The 16,156-nt window shown below is 47.6% G+C and overlaps 2 protein-coding genes across 2 annotated transcripts; one reads left to right on the forward strand and one right to left on the reverse strand.

Annotated features, from left to right (window-relative positions):
• Positions 1 to 1,538: 1,538 nt before the first annotated feature.
• Positions 1,539 to 11,422, reverse strand: LOC119157418 (nyctalopin-like). The gene has a single exon (XM_037408334.1). The coding sequence runs from the start codon at positions 2,892 to 2,894 to the stop codon at positions 1,608 to 1,610; it is 1,287 nt and encodes a 428-aa protein (XP_037264231.1). The 5' UTR covers positions 2,895 to 11,422; the 3' UTR covers positions 1,539 to 1,607.
• Positions 11,423 to 11,505: 83 nt separating this feature from the next.
• Positions 11,506 to 15,951, forward strand: AGTR2 (angiotensin II receptor type 2). Its single transcript, XM_037408335.1, has 2 exons — positions 11,506 to 12,848; positions 14,536 to 15,951. The coding sequence occupies exon 2, from the start codon at positions 14,609 to 14,611 to the stop codon at positions 15,725 to 15,727; it is 1,119 nt and encodes a 372-aa protein (XP_037264232.1). The 5' UTR covers positions 11,506 to 12,848; positions 14,536 to 14,608; the 3' UTR covers positions 15,728 to 15,951.
• Positions 15,952 to 16,156: the final 205 nt, after the last annotated feature.

The following is a 16,156-nucleotide window of genomic DNA, read 5'->3' on the forward strand; positions in this document are numbered from 1 at the left end:
GGTTGCTCACCCTGGAGAAGAGAGGGCTCCGGGGAGACCTTACTGCGGCCTTTCAGTAATTAAAGGGGGCTTATAAGAAAGACGGGGACAGACTTTCTAGCAGGGTCTGTAGCAATAGGAGAAGGAGTAATGGTTTTAAACTAAAAGCGGGGAAGCATTAAGCTAGATATAAGGAAGAAATTTTTTATGATGAAGGTGTTGAAACACTGGCACAAGTTGCCTGGAGAGGTGGTAGATGCCCTATCCCTTGAAATGGTCAAGGTCAGGTGGGATGGGGCTCTGAGCAACCTGGTTGAGTTGAAGATGTCCCTGGTCATTGCAGGGAGGGTTGGACTACATGACCTTCAAGGTCCCTGCCAACCTAAGCTATTCTATGATTTTATGAACCTGTACCAGCTTGAGGAAGGCCATGCCTTTGAACCTCCGCCTCTGAAGCTTACACAACTTCTCTGCGTTGGTGTGCCGCCATGGAATGCTTGTTTGCCAGTTTAACAGAACTGAGTGGGATGTTTGGAGTGGCTGTGCAGGAGACGGTAAGTGAGGAGCAGGGGAAGGTGAGGGTGGAGATAAGACTGTGATCAATGTTTAATCACTAAAGGGAAAAGGGTGTAGTTTAACCTTGGCTCTTATACTGTAAATAAAGTTCATCCCTGGCCATGTGGCTGCTCACAGCTCTGATGCAGCACACGAATGGTGCCAGAGCTTTCTAGCAGAGCATCACGTAGTCTGCAGCAGAGCTTAGGCTGTTTTTAATATACCTGCAGAAATGGAAAATTTTCTTTGGGAGGATGGAGAAGGCTAATCTGTGTGAGGGAAGAGAGAAAGGTGATACTGCTGTGATGGAGGCATCATGATGACCTGTCAGTGCCTCCCAGCAGCTGGAGGGAGGCGGCTCGGGGGTACGGCACTGGTGTGATGCCATGCCAGACCTTGTCAACAAAATGCAGGGAGACACAACTCATACAGACCACGTGTAGGACAAATGAACTCTTTGCAGGGGTGAGTGCAGAGCTGTGTTAGCTGGGGCTCAATACTGTGAGGAGCAGCTGAGTGATGAAATGTTTTACATGGTGACATTTTTGTCCACTCCTCCAACACTGTCTTACATTCTAACAGCAAAGCGCCTCATGTGCCACCTGTGGGAAGCCACCACACGTTCAGAGATGCTGATGGACTGAGCCTTTTCTAGGGACTCCAGATGTGCTGGAACATGTGCAATTTTTTCCTGCTTCAGCAATACTCGCAATATCCCCAGTACAGGCTGGGCAGAGGAAGGCAGCCCTTCCCTGGTGATCACACGTGGTGTGGTCAGTTGGGAAACAGGGAGGACAGAGGTTGTGGTGAGGCCACACTTCCCAGCCCTGCGTCACCCAGCGCAAGCCCCCACCTTGAACTTGCTGACGTTAGCTTCTCTGTATGTAAACATTTACATTGAATTTTGATATTAGTATTTCAGATTTGAGCATTGCCCATAAATTAAAGCATTTATTCCTATATAATAAAATCCTTCTTTTCCCATATAAACCCCATCTGTAATGAAAACCACTGTTCACAAACAAATATCGAGAAAATAGATAAGTGTCATCCACTTTATAATTTAAACATTGTCAAAACGTGGCCACGGGAGTGTTCCATCCCCTCGCAAAGTACCACGCATGGCAGACAAGTGCCAGCAGGATGACCTTGGTGGGGAGAGCAGGAGGCCCAGGAGCAATGCTGGTACTGGCCACGCTGCACTTGTCTTCGCTTGCCAGCTCAGGTGGCACCGTGCAGTCCGTCAGGTCCCCTGGATGGGGGACATTGAGTGCTGTCGTGTTGTGAGGGCCCAGGAAGGCACAGTGTAGCCCTTCGATCACTGCCCTGCGCGTTGTGCTCCACTGCCAGAACCAAAGCATCTTGCAGTCACATTTCCAGGGGTTGTGGGATAAAAACACATACTGCAGTTTTGGCAGTTCAGCGAACAAGCGGATAGGGAGGGAACTGAGGTTATTCTTGCTCAGGTGAAGGAAGTGCAGCTTGTTTAGGTACGAGAAAGCGGAGTCTGAGATCGAGGAGATCTGGTTGTTGTTCAGGTACAAGTTTCTCAAGTTCAGCAGATGTCTGAAGGTGCAGTTGATAGCGGTGATTCTGTTGGCTTCAAGGTGCATGGTCTTCAGCTGGATCAACCCATCGAAAAGCTGATTAGGCAAATCAGCAATGAAGTTGTGTCCTAAATTTAACGTTCCTAATCTGAGAAGCTTTGTAAAAGCGCCATTTTGTATGATCCATATCCGATTCTTCCTGAGATTCAGATCGTACAGGGTTTCCAGGTCCTTCAGGGAATCTCTGCCAATGGCTTCTATGTGGTTACCCTCCAGGGACAGCTTTGTGAGACTGGAGAGGTTCCTAAAGGCTTGTGGGACATACCGCATGTTATTGGAGGCTAAATCGAGTGTTTCCAAAGAAGGCAGGTGTGAAAATAGAAGCGGATGGATTTCGAAGATATTGCAGTGGGACAAATCCAGGCTGATGAGGTTTAACAGTCCTCTGAAAGTGTTTGCGTGCAGGTAGGTGAGGCGTGGGTTCCTGCTGAGGTGCAGCTCTCGCAGGCTGTTGAGAGCATGGAAGGTCCCCGGAGACAGGAAAGTCAGATTGTTTCCATCTAGCCAGAGGCTGTGAAGGAAAGTCAGGTTTCTGAAGGTGTTGGTGGAGAGAATCCGCAAGTAATTATTGGAAAGGTTTAGAGAGATGGTGGATGCTGCTATTTCTCCTGGGAGGGCTCTCAGTCCAGCTCTGTTACAATGGATAATGTCTTCAGGTGCACATCTGCACATGCTTGGGCATGAATCAGAGACATTTAGGCTCAGCCCAGCCGTTGCTGCACAAGTAAATATAAATATAACAAGAAAGAACATGACCAGCCACAAGTCAGCCACCGCATCTAATACCTGATGGATAGCAGAGAAGGAGGCAAGAAAAATAACGTGTACCTTTTGGATAGGTGAACCGCGAGCATTGCAAGGTCGGTTGGGCTGTGATTTTAGTGCACAGTGAAAATGAATTAGCTGGTTCCTGCTGCAGACCAGGGAGGATCAAGTCTTTAGGCAGATAAAAGCCGATTAAGTGCCCTGCTGTGAAGAGCATTACTGGGAGGCAGGGGGACTTCTCAGCTGAGCATGATGCTCTGATGGTAGTATTTCTGACCTCCTGCCCTCTGCAAGCAGCGGCAGGTAACAGACTTCCCTCGGGATCTGTCTGGGAGAGGCTCCTGCTGCTGGGTTGATCACCATTCTCAGGATCTGCTTAGCAGTTTGCTCAAAACCCCCTCTGTTTTGGGGGTGGATTTTTGTACTTTTCTGCAGTTGGGGCTTCAGCAGAGACAGCTGAGATGGGGGCTCTCACCCTGGTGTGGCTGGACATGCTGGTGGGCGCCCTGGATTCAGGCTGTGATCAGGACACCAAGGAAAGCAAAGCTGGGACTGAACCCTGAGCGCAGCCCTGTCAATGGCTGTGACTCCTCTGCAGTAAAACGGGAGACTGTTAGGAGCTGTGCAAGACTCATGCTCCCTGCCAGCCAGGAATGTGTGTGGGAGTGCTGTGTCCTGGCAGATCCTCGTCCTGGGATAAGCCCTGAGCCTGCTGTGAGTGGTAAAAGATGATCCCCGTGGGTGAAATGCAGAGCACCCCAAGAGCATCCTGCGCTTCCCAGGGTGCTGCCTGTCTCCAGGAGGTCTGAAGATGCCATTGAGCAGCTGGAGCTGGGCTTGGGTCCCTAAAAACCCATGTCCTTGGGCCTTTCCCTGGTTATTATCCTATATCCAGAGCGCAAAGGAAAAGTGCAGTCGGGACTGATTGATGCACCTGGCAGCCAGGACTCAGCAGTCTGCAGGCTGGTTACTTTGCTTACGATGGCCAAGAGAACTAGACACATGCCTTGCAGCTGATGTGTCAGCAGGACAACAAGTGACACAGTTGCTGCTTTTGCTTTTTCTCACTCTTCTAACTTTTGATTCCCCCCCTCACTTGTCTCTGCTGGAGTTCTCATGTTTTTGATGTGTTTGAAGCACCTTCTCTCAGCCCCCTCCCTTCAGGTGCATTTCCCTGCTCTTTATTTCTTGGTCTGTCTCAGCTTTTTTTTTTTTTTTTTCTTTTCCCCATGTTTCACAGATTTGGGTTTCCTTTCTCTCCCCTGCTCTGCCAGCTCTGTGCAGACAGTGGCTAAAACCCCGAATACATGATATGCCCAATGGTAAGTGTGAACTGGACAAATTTGCAGATCCACTGTTTTCTTGGCAGAAGGAGATGAGGTTTCCTGTGCTCTTAAACTGCTGTGTTGGCTTCAGCTAGTTCTGTTTTCTTCTTCATTTTTTTCAAGCAACAACCCCCCAAAGAACAGCTTCTCCCTGGAAGGTTGGCTGGGATGGCCGCATTGTGTAATGGAGACCATCTCCCAGCTGTAAACAACATCATTTATTTAGTTAGACAGGCTTTGCTGCAGTGTTACTGGGGGCCAAGAGCTGGTTTTCACCCTGAGAGCAGCAGTGACGGCACCTTGCCAGGGGCCTTCCTCGTCCTGGGATTCCCGGAGGAGGGTGGAAATGTGTGCTGCTCACCCCGTCCAGCCCCTCGTGTTTGGGGCCATGCTGGAGGTTTTGCGGGTGATTCTTTGTTTTCTGTATTCCTGGCTCAGCTGGGATTGCTCCACTGGGGACATCACTTTGGAGGGGTGTCCTGCTGCTGGGATCTTAGTGGCTTCTCTTACCTCCTGCTGCAGCACAGCTATGGATATCCATCCATTGCTCCATGGCTTTGCCTGGGCATATTTGTGAAGAAGACAGGTTTCTGCTGGTGTCTCTGCAGGATGAGTGAGCTGCTCTGTGTCTGCTAGGAATGGTCTCACCTTCAAATGAAGTTTTGTAGCTCAGTCTGAAGAAGATGGATCACTTGCTCTGGTGTCCTTTTTATTCTACACAGGCTTTATTTCTGGTTGTAATTCCGGCAGTTTTGCCATGTTCCAGCCCCTATTTAAGCCCAGTGCTCTTTCTAATTCTCTTTGATTTAATACTGGAAATTTTCAAAGACCAAACCCATGCAGCTGTTAGAGCTCATCATTGCAAGATGTTGCTTAACTGGACCAACACAGTGGTGAAACAGGACCACACAGCTGCAGAGTGTCTCCTTGCTTCAGAGCCTGTGGGCCCAAGGAAGCCTGTAAGTATCAAAATAATCAGATTTTAACACCTTGTCATGGGCTTGGCAATTCCAGCTGCTCCCTGTGACAATTCCATGATGCACAGGGGGCAGTGGCTGCCTTGCCAGGATTTTGTCTGTGGATGCTGCCTGGGCCACAATTACTGATTGCAGCTTTGGTTTCAGCTGCCCTTGGGGTGGAAGCAATGCAGCAGCGCAGCATTGCTCAACACTGTGGAGAGCTAAATCTTTGCTGAGGACTGAGCATTGATCTAAGGTAACGATTGCAGGTGTATCCTGTGTGTGTTTGTCCTGGTTTTGGCTGGGATAGAGTTAATTTTCTTCCTAGTAGCTGGTACAGTGTTGTGCTTTGGGTTTAGCATGAGAATAACATTGATAAACTGATGGTTTATGTGTTGCTGCATAGGGCTTACTCTAAGTCAAAGGCTTTTCAGTTTCCCATGCTCTGCCAACGAGGAGGTGCACAAGAAGCCAGGAGGGAGCAGAACCAGGACAGCTGACCCAGACTAGCCAAGGGATATTCCATGCCATAAAGATGTCATGCTCGGTGTGGAAACTGGAGTGAAGAAGGAAGTGGGGGATGTTTGGAGTGATGGCGTTTGTCTTCCCAAGTAACTATTACATGTGGTGGTTCCCTGCTCTCCTGGGGATGGCTGAACACCCACCTGCCGATGGGAAGTGGTGAATGAATCTCTTGCTTTGCTGTGGTTGCATGTGCAGCGTTCGTTTTACCTGTTAAACTGTCTATCTCAGCCCATGAGTTTTGTCACTTTTACTCTTCTGGTTCTCTCCCCCATCTCACCAGGGGGGAGTGAACAGGCAGCTGTGTGGGACTGAGCTGCCGGCCGGGGTTAAACCGTGGCAGTGCTGCAGTGCACAGTGCTCCTTCGCAAGAAGCACTTGGCATTGCCTGTCCAGCTTCAGCTTCCCAAGCATCATTGCTGCAGTCAGCAGTAGCCAGCATCACTACCACATTGGATGCTGCAGAGACAAGGTAAAGACAGCTCTTGAGAAGAATAACCATATGATTTTTCTCTCTAGCTATTTTTTTAACAAATACTTTTCTACTATGGTCCATCTAATTATGAGCATTGAGCCCTTCACCCATCTTTTCCAGGCTCAGTTCTTTGTGCTCTGCAAGCAGGGATTTTGATTGTCTCGCTCCATCTGCTAGGAGGGTTTTCTGGACTGCGTGAAGTGTTTTGGCTGAGGTGGCTCATCCTTCCAGCTATAATGGAAAGGCTGAGCCACTGAAGGTCTTCTGTTAAAATGTATTCCACCCATTGCATGACCACGATCGTGTTTTGCCTTTTCTTCAGTCACTGATTTATCTGACATTTGGGATTTATAGCCCAGCACACCCACTTCAGAAATTGTTTATAGCTGATGTCAAGAGCCTTGCCTAATACCGTAGATTTTAAGGAGCCGTATTGTCTTTATGGGATTGAGGTTTGATATAAGCAGTACAAACATTTTCTTTGGGATGGTCTTGCTAGTCTAATGAGTTAAAGGAGCATGGTTTGGTTTCTTTAAACTTTCTGGTGGGCAAAGGTGGGGTGAGAATCGCTTAATAGCTCTGTTGATTAAAAGAAGGATTAAATAAATTGGAATACCCAAGTGTCAGGAATATTCTGACTCCCCCAAAGCTTTAACTAGCTGGCAAACCCTCTTTCATCTGTATCTCAGCATTTTTGGTACTTAAGAGACAGTTTAATTGGTGAAGCAAAAGCTGCACAAGAAAGCAAAGCAAAACAAGGGATTTATTCACCACCTCCCAGGGCTCCATCATGCATTAACAGTTAACTTGGGAAGACAAATGCCATCACTCTGAACGTCCCCTCATTCCCCCTTCTTGCCCCCAGCTTTTAATTGCTGAGCATGGCATCACATGGTATGGGACATCCCTTGGGTCAGTTGGGGTCAGCTGTCCCAGCTGTGTCCCCTCTGAACTTCTTGTGCCCCTCCATCCTGCTCGCTGGTGGGGTGGGTGGGTTGAGGAGCAGAAAAGCCCTTGACGGGGTGTAAGCCCTGCTCAGCAGTAACAAAAGCATCCCTGCATTATCATCAGCACTGTTTTTGGCACAAATCCCAACCATAGTGCCACATTCGCTACAGTGAAGAAAATCAACTTTATGTCAGCCAAAACCAGCACACAGCTCTTCATAAAAAAATCACTTTTAAACCCTAAAAAGACATGTGAAGTATGCTTCCACATCCTTTAAAATGCTGGGTTATATACAGATGTATTAATAATAATGAAGTAGAAGTTAGACAGGATGGAGCTGTCTCCCATAAGCTGTGGTCCTGACTTCTGTTGCTCACCACGGCAACTGGTCTGGGAGAAGTGAGCAGGGGAAAATTACCTGTCATGACAAATTGTTCTTTATGAAAGCTGAATGTAGGTTCCTGCTGCCGTCTGGCTGGGCAGCTCTCAATCTGCTGCAACGCTGTGCTTTGGCCACAGCTCCATCAGGAGGATTTAGGCTCTGTGCCCGTTGTGGCCAAGCCCTGGTGCGTGGTGGTTTATCTCCGTCTGGGGCCATGACTCAGAGCTGTGCAGTGCTCGGGAAGGGAGCTCTGGCCAAGTCCTGCTGCCTTCAGCAAGGCCGGGCGTGCTGCCGTGCTCCCCCCGAGAGCGGGCAGCCACGCCAGGGCGCATGTGCCTCGCTGCCTTTAATAGCGACGGGTGCAGCATGTTTTCAAAGTCACTTAAGTGCTTGTTTTCTTTGCTACTTTTAGTAACTTGTAAAATGCTTACAGCCAATTATTTGAACAAACAATGTCATGGAGCTTAATCTCAGTCTTGGCAGTGATGCGGACTGGACACAAACATCCCATAAAAGAAATGCTCTGGAAAAATGTTCTGCGTGCCGGAGGTGGAAAGGGCATCCCTCTTCCCTCCAGACTGCCTCTGCCACACTATAGACACTGAACTGCCTCAAAAACTGACTTATTCCAGCATGGAAGGTCCATTGAATGGACCAAGCTCTCTGACACTATACTCTGAGGGGTCCTGGCTGGGTGGCCCTTGTGTTCACTGCTGTGAAGTGAAAAGCAGGGCTTTCCCCAAGCCTGTTCAGTGTTTCCATGTGACGTCATGGCTCCAGGAGGGAAAGTGAAACACTGACCAAGGTCTACCCTTTAAAAAAAAGTTAGTAGTTCTCCCTCCTGGCCAAAACTGGATTTGCAGACACCCACTGTCAGGACAGATTGTGCTTCAGAGGTACATGAGGCAGTGCTCAGAGCCAGCATGCCAAGGCAAGGACCATGGATGCTGAGTGTGAGCAGGACTCAAGGATTTGCTGCCTCAGCCATCAATTTTCAACTGGTCAGTGCTTACCGGTGCTTTCCTCCCTGAGGCCCCAAAAAGGATGCAAGAAAGCAGCCGTCTCTGCAGCAGTGCTCTGAGGCTGGGGAAGGACAAGGTAGATACTCCAATCTTACTTGCAAGACTGAGCAATTAATCCCCACATAAACCCTTAAACAAATGAATGCAGGGAGGAGGATCGCATCCAAAAGTTTACGGAGTTCTGGGAGAACCCAGCTGCAGGCAGGATGGTTTCGGTGCGCGTGTGCAAAGGAACTATCGTTCAGCACGATGCCCTACCTGGCATGATGGAAATCATTGCTCCACGGCGTGTGTGGGTGCTGGATCCCCAGCTCTTGCCACCAGCCCTGGGACCAGGGAGTCAGGCCATCCTGCTGGAAATCAGCACCAAATTGGTCAGAACTCTACCGACCTAGGTTGGGTTATGCAACCTGGGGAGCACATGGATGAGAGATCTTTTTCCCCTCTTGCTTTCTCCAAAAGGAAAAAATCAAGCCCATGAATACAGCCTGCAGCTGGATCTCACGTTGCATTGAGGATTTGGCAGGCTGGCAGGGCTTAACCTCAAGAGCTGGCTCTGACAGTCTGCTGGCGCAGTGGGATATGCTGTCTGTTTGGAATATTCCATCCCTAACAGCAGTACATCCCTACAAAATCCAAGACCTAGGACCGAGGAGTGCATGAGCCCATTCTTTTAATTTGCACAGTTGCTATTTGAATTGTGGGTGGGTGGTTTTGTGATGGCATTTTTTTGTTTTGTTTGGGTTCGGGTCAGTTTTTTTTTAAACTCTTCTAGTGACCTTTTTAGGTGCATGGACTCGAGGACAGAAAGGTAAACCTGAGTGAATATGCAGCAAAATTTCTTTCTTCTCTTGAGAAGTGATTTTTGTTTTTCTTGTTATAAACATCATGTATGAAATTCTCCCCCAAATATATGCCCCAGGAGGCATTAACTCCTCACCATTTAACATCAAACAGGTCTTCTTGTGGTGAAAACTCCCAGCTTTTGCACTTTTGCAGCCAGACAAACGGTAAAAAGTCTAAAGACTGTCGCTGTGCTGAGCCGTGTGCTGGGCTCTGATGCAGGAGATTCATGTGCTGTATTTACCAGCCTGGTTGTGGAAGCTGGATGAACATGTCCTGCAAGCTCAGGGAGCATTAGCGCAGCTGCAGCACTACGTGGCACAACGTTGGCTTGTGCATGGACAGCTTGGGCGTCTGCATCGGGTGTACTTTCTATTTCACAGCCATTCATGTGCAGGTGATGCTCAAAAACAGTGGGAGGAAGAAAGAAATAGTGGGGGAAATAGAAGAGGGACGGGGTTTGTACATTGGCTAAATGGAGCATTGGAGTGACAACTTGGGATCAGATAAGGAGTTGGATGCGCTGGCGGGGGGAAGAATGGGAGCAGGATTTGGCAAAAGGCAACCCAAACTATGACCCCCATCGCACCAGGTGTATCAGGCCCATCTCTTGTCTACTAAAAGGTAAGAACCCAGCACAAAATTTCAGTTTTGGAGGTAGAACAGAATAGACACAGTCAGTATCTGTGAGGATCAAAAGTGCATCTGGAAAGGAAAACTTTATATTTAAATCTAAATAATTAGTGTTTGTTATCTTTGCAAAATAAACACTGTCATGCCTTTGACTTTTTCCCCTGCTTACAAAGAATGCTGGATGTTTGATGAAGGATGGAGCAAGATCTTTCACTGATCATTTGTGTGCAGAGGAACTAGCCGCAAGAATTCCTGGCTCAGGGTGTCCTGTCGCATGCCACTAGTGAAAAATTTAATAAATATGGGTCAGAGTGAGTGCTGACGTCTCAGGGTCACGCACCTGAGAGCCAGCAGTCCTCTGGAGCTGAAGCAGAGTATGTACAGCCGGGGGGCTGGTGGCAAAAGGTGTGTTTCTTCTCCTTTGCAGCCAGACACGTGACCTCTTGCACTTGCACATCCCACATGCTCCTACTGACCCGCTTGGTAGATGTTTGGTTTGAAGAAAGGACAGAGTTCTTGCAGCGTGTCTCTAGAAGGTGCATTGTTTGATGCCTCTTCAACTGAACAAGTGTCCTGCTAGTGGTTGTAGTGTGTGTAGAATGCAAATCTTCATCTTAAAGCTTTTTGGTTAAGTCTTGACTTTTTCAGCCCCCAAGCTATTATGGATGTTACTGTTTCCTTTAAAAAGTTGTGGGTTTTTTTGAGTAATTCAAATTTCAGTTGTCCCAGGGTATCTCCCCTTCTCCCCTGCTTTTTCCATAACAACCTCAAACAAGAGTGGGGAGGAATGAGTGGGAAAAGGAAAGGATGCCCCAAAATCAATATTTATGGAATGGGTGAATGTTTGTGCATTGGGTAAGTTCGTAGATATACATGGAGATAAAAAGGATGTGCTGAAATTTATGTTATCTAACTCTGCTTGTGACATGCAGTGCTTGAGCCTTTGGGACAGATGAGGTCTCCCACCGTGTGCAGCGATTTGGTACTACCTTCCCCCAAAATACCTGTGATATTTGGGTCTGTTTCTGTTTTATCTGCTCTCAGAGTGTCATTTCATTGAGCTATTTCAGCTTTCTTTCCTTCCAGTGTTTGCTCCCAGCACAGGCACCGTGTGTGCTTGCAGCCTGACTGTCCTGACCACTCTCTGTCCTTGTGTTCATGAAGCAGTAAATCAGCTGCACCGTAATAAATAGAAATGCTGCGTGGGATTTCCCTTCTTTAAATAACCCAGTCTCCTTTTGTACAGAAAATGCCAAGAGCTGGACTCTTAACATGAGGCAGGTAAAGCCAAAAGCTGCCAAGAACTCCTCTCCCTGCCTTGAGAATCACAGAATCATTTAGGTTGGAAAAGACCTTTCAGATCACCAAGTCCAACCATTAACCCAGGACTGCCAAGTTCATCACTAAACCATGTCCCTAAAATCTGCATCTACCTGCTTTTTAAACACCTCCAGGGATGGTGACTCCACCACCTCCCTGGGCAGCCTGTTCCAGTGCCAGAGCGCTCTTTCAGTGAAGACATTTTTCCTCCTACCCAATCTAACCCTCCCCTGGTGCAACTCGAGGCCGTTTCCCCTTGTCCTGTCGCTCATTACCTGGGGGAACAGACCAACCCCCCTGCCTACAGCCCCTGTCAGGGAGCTGCAGAGAGCAATCCAGTGCCCCATGAGCCTTGAGGATAGGATGAGCTTGGGTCCAGTCCTGGATGGTGATGGAGAACCAGCCAGCAGCACCTGGCTGGGGCAAAGGAACATGTCACTGTCAGGGCCTTTTGTGGTTGCTTTCCATCTGGGACGTGCAGCCTTGCCTGTGGAGCACAGCACACGCATCCTCAGTAGATGGGCTGCTGCTGCAGAGGAGATCGCACTCAGGATATCAGGGCAAAATATTTAAGGCTTACGGATGCTTACTTTGTCCCGTGCTTATCCTCCAGGAGCCCCCTTGGAGCTCCTTCCAGGGAGAGGAGGCTGGGGCCAGGCGGAGCATGTGATGTGAGGAAGCAGATGTAAAATCTCAGTTCTGTGTGAATGGGAAGTCGGCAGGAGCACGCAGCTGTGCTGATCTGCTCGCTTTGGTTGTGTGTTACCCCAGCGCAGCCTCCGAGCCAAGGCTGCTCTCTGCCACGTGGATCTGTCCTGCTGCCCTCCTCGGCTCGAGCAGCATGCACGTCTTTGCAAGGACTTGGGCAGTGGCTTTTCTGTCCTGCTAACTGGGAGACAGGATCAGTCCCCTTACACAGGCAGTGCTGTGATGTTCCCCTGCTTTCTGTCTCTGTGTGTCCACGTTATGGTCAGCTCTGTCAGGACAAAGAGCCTATTCCGCTCTCAAATGCATTAGCAAGTGTTGGGACTCTACAGAGCCCCAGCGTGGGAATCCCTCTGCCCTCAGAGGTGCATGAACCCTCGCACGGAAGCTTGCGTGTGTCACATACACCTGGGGGGCAGAAGGGGGTTGCATGTGGGTGCACCCTCCTGGCCCAAGAGCTGCAGTAGAAAACCGCAAAGATATCTCTGTGAATTTCCTTTTTCTTTCTTGCTTGCTTTCCCTCATTTTTTTTTTTTTTTTTTGGTTGTCTTGTTCCTCTCTCCTGATTTACTGCATGTGCTCACGTGGCCTTGGAAAGGGGGGTTCTCAAACTGTTTAGCTTCCAAAAGGAAAAGAAGCTGGCAGGCGTTTGTATTTCAGTTCTCAAGTTATGTAGGTTAAAGTCTCCCAGTGGGAAAACGGAAGATATGAGCGAGCAGATTGCTGGTGGTGATACTTGCTAGAAGAAAAACAGAAAAAAGGAGCACATAATCCCAGAGCTACATCCAGACGAATGTGAGGTTGAGAGGTATGTTTTCTATCTGCTGTTAGAACATAATTGCCATTGTTTTGATTCAATTTTTGATAAAATACCTCATTGTGTCTTAAATAATAGTAGGAATGACTAGTTTAGAAGCAGATTCTAAGCCACCAGTTGCTCACATGCAGGGGGGGAGCATGTTTGTCAGCGGAGCCTTGTTCTCAGTAGTATAGCTAAAATTAATTATGGTGTAGTCCCTCTATTAGGAGTTAAGTCAGATACGTAACTCTTTGTGACTAGTTCTGAGATTTCAGCTTCTGTAGGTTAAAGTGAGGGGTTCAGGACCTAAGAGTTCAGGGCAAAATGGGGCCTCAGACCCTCTCCTGAATCTTTGCTGTCCCCAGACAGAAAACTTTCCTCCGGTTTGAGACCTGCTAGATTACAGAACGTGGGCTTGTGATCCCGTGTTTGGGACGTTCAGTACTGGCACTTTGCAGAAATGTGCATTAATATTCTCCTATTGAATTTTCGTTGTTGAAGACAATATAATTAAAATTAAATTTTTGTCAGTATATTTAAAGTAGCATATTGCATATTTTGCACTGAGCAAATGATAAGCTGGAGTACACTAAACTGTTAGCACAGAAAAATACGTTTGAAATTATCAGTCGCCTTCTGTTACATGAGAGATCATTACCCAACTCTGTTGCCTTGTCTTGGTCAAAATTTCTGTTGTTTTTAGGGCCCCTTGAGAATTCCTAAATGCCTGACTTAATTGAAAAGGAATTGTCTCTTTCTAATATGTAAAATAAAATATTTGGGCATGATATTTTCTTTATTGACTACAAAGTCTTAAAGTTTGAAAAATGCCCTGCTTGGAGTACAGATATGAGCTGTCGAACTGGAGCAGACATGTCAATTAACTCTCCTATTTTAGCTGCTTTGTAGCTATATAATCCCTTACGGAAACAATCCTGATCTTTCTAAATGAACGGCAAATACTACTGCTAAATCCAGTGCCTGCAAGGACTGAGTACTTGGCTGTCTATTTTGCTTGTATCTATGCTGAAAATACTTCTTTTACTCTCCTGATTAAAAGCCGTCATGAGGGCAGGAGACGCAGATTTGCTTTGAGGAGGACTCTGACAGTAAATGACATTTTGCAAAGACCCTTCAGTGTCTTTGTATCCGGCCCTGTGAATTTAAAAACCTCAAAGCTTGCTTTCCTCATAGCCTTGTTAAAAGGCTGCTTTCACACCTGTAAAGTCCCAGGAGGCCCTCAGGTGTGAAGTATCTGATCTTCACTGGCTGGTGCTGCCTTCCTGCATTACTTCAACTGTGCAGAGAGCTGGAAATAGTTTGAGAAAGCCAAGAAAAGGATCACAAGGAGCTTCGGTGCTGCCCTTGGTCACGGAAGTTCCCGAAGTATCTCCAGCTCCCGAGTCAATAATCTTTCTGCTCTGCTTGCCCCAGAAAGCACCATCTGTAATCACAGATAAAACCCGGCTGCTCGCTTCTCTGCCAGGCTAATTAAAAAGTGCTGTGACCTCCCTAGGGCTAATCGTGTCCTGTCAGTGGGACGGAGGAAAGGAGTCCAGCAGGGTTGCCTGGTATTTCAGCACTCAGCTTACTGACATACTTCTAAATGGGTTTTATTTTATTGTGACTGTGTGTGTGATTCCAGAGCTAAGATGGCTGCAGAGCGCATGTCTAACACACGGTTTCTGATTTGCAGGTGAGCGACGTGATAGAAAAATTCTGCTAGCACATGAATTTCCTGCAGAACATCCCTTTTCACCAGCACCAACATGCAGAGCAACTACTCCCTGGTCATCACCACCAGAGAAACTCTCCAAGTCCTCTATACAGCACTGACAAACTCATCAGCTGCATTGCGCTCCCCTCCTCCCTGCCCACTTACCTCTTCGGATTATCAGTTCTCACTAATTCCAGCACTCTTCTCGGTGGTTTTTATTCTGGGGTTGGCTGGCAACAGTGTGGTGGTCGTGGTGCTTTGTCGTCATAGTGGTCCCAAAACAGTTGCTAATATCTACATTTTCAACCTGGCCGTGGCAGATTTGCTGTGCCTTGCCACCCTTCCATTCTGGGCTACCTACTATGCACAGGGCTACCACTGGCTCTTTGGGTCTCTCATGTGCAAAATCTCCAGTTCTATCCTGTGCTTGAACATGTTTGCAAGTATATTTTTCATTACATGCATGAGCATGGACCGGTACCACGCTATTGTCCACCCTATTCACTCTCAAAGAAGAACTCCACAACAAGCTTATCTTATAGCACTGGTGGTGTGGGGCCTTGCCTGCTTGTCCTCCTTCCCAACTTTTTATTTCCGTGACACTCACTACGTTGAAAGCTTGGGGGTCAACGCTTGCATTATGGCCTTTCCTCATGAGAGTTACGCCAAATGGTCTGCGGCAACAGCCTTCCTGAAAAATGCACTTGGCTTCTTCATCCCCTTGACAGTGATCACCACATGCTACATCTGGATCAGGAGGCACTTGCTTAAACCACAGAAGTTTGGGAAAAACAAGCAGAAGAGGGACAAAGTCCTAAAGCTGGTGGCTGCTGTTGTTGTGGCCTTCTTAATTTCCTGGCTCCCATTCCACATTTTAACGTTTTTGGATGCTTTGGCTCATATGAACATCATTAACAACTGTGACGTGACAGGGATCATCGACACAGCACTGCCATTCAGCATCTGCATGGCATTCGCCAACAGCTGCATCAACCCTTTGCTGTACTGCTTCATTGGGAACCAGTTCCAGGAGAAACTCCATCGCTTGTTTAAACGACGAGTTTATCAGTTCAACAGTCATCGAGAGAGCTCTTCTTTGAGGAAAGGGAGCTGCTTCAGAGATGCTGAGACCCCCATGGACAGGGAAGGGGGGCCCGAGTCCTTGCTGTAGGCACTGAGGCATGATGTGGGGTGATGTCAGAGTAGCTGGCTGTCCCTGCAGCGGTGACACTCCTCTTTGCTGTTCCCTTTGCTTTGTCCCATTCATTGACCAGCTGTTTGAAGGAGAAACTGTTTTTCTCAAACATGGGGATTTTTTGTTCCTTCCTTTCTGCAACGAGCACTAAAGTTTTACATAGAGGGAAGATTCTGGCAAATATATTGATGACATTTTAATTATCAGCTTATTCATGGCTGAGATCAGGCGAGTGTTTAGTGTAACACAAAAAGACAAAATATACCAAAGGACCATAGCACAATAGTTACAGTTGTGTAGGTGCTGAGTATTATACCCTAAGCTGATTTTCTAAAAGAGATTCTCACTAGAGAATGTGTAAATAAATAGTGCAGATACTTCTGTACCTACCTGTAAGAAAATATT

Source organism: Falco rusticolus, chromosome 14, assembly GCF_015220075.1.
Source record: "Falco rusticolus isolate bFalRus1 chromosome 14, bFalRus1.pri, whole genome shotgun sequence".
Taxonomy (NCBI): domain Eukaryota; kingdom Metazoa; phylum Chordata; class Aves; order Falconiformes; family Falconidae; genus Falco; species Falco rusticolus.

Excerpts from the sequence above, each read along its gene's own strand:
- LOC119157418 (XM_037408334.1), bottom strand. The coding sequence starts at position 2,894 with ATGTTCTTTCTTGTTATATTTATATTTACTTGTGCAGCAACGGCTGGG.
- AGTR2 (XM_037408335.1), top strand. The coding sequence starts at position 14,609 with ATGCAGAGCAACTACTCCCTGGTCATCACCACCAGAGAAACTCTCCAA.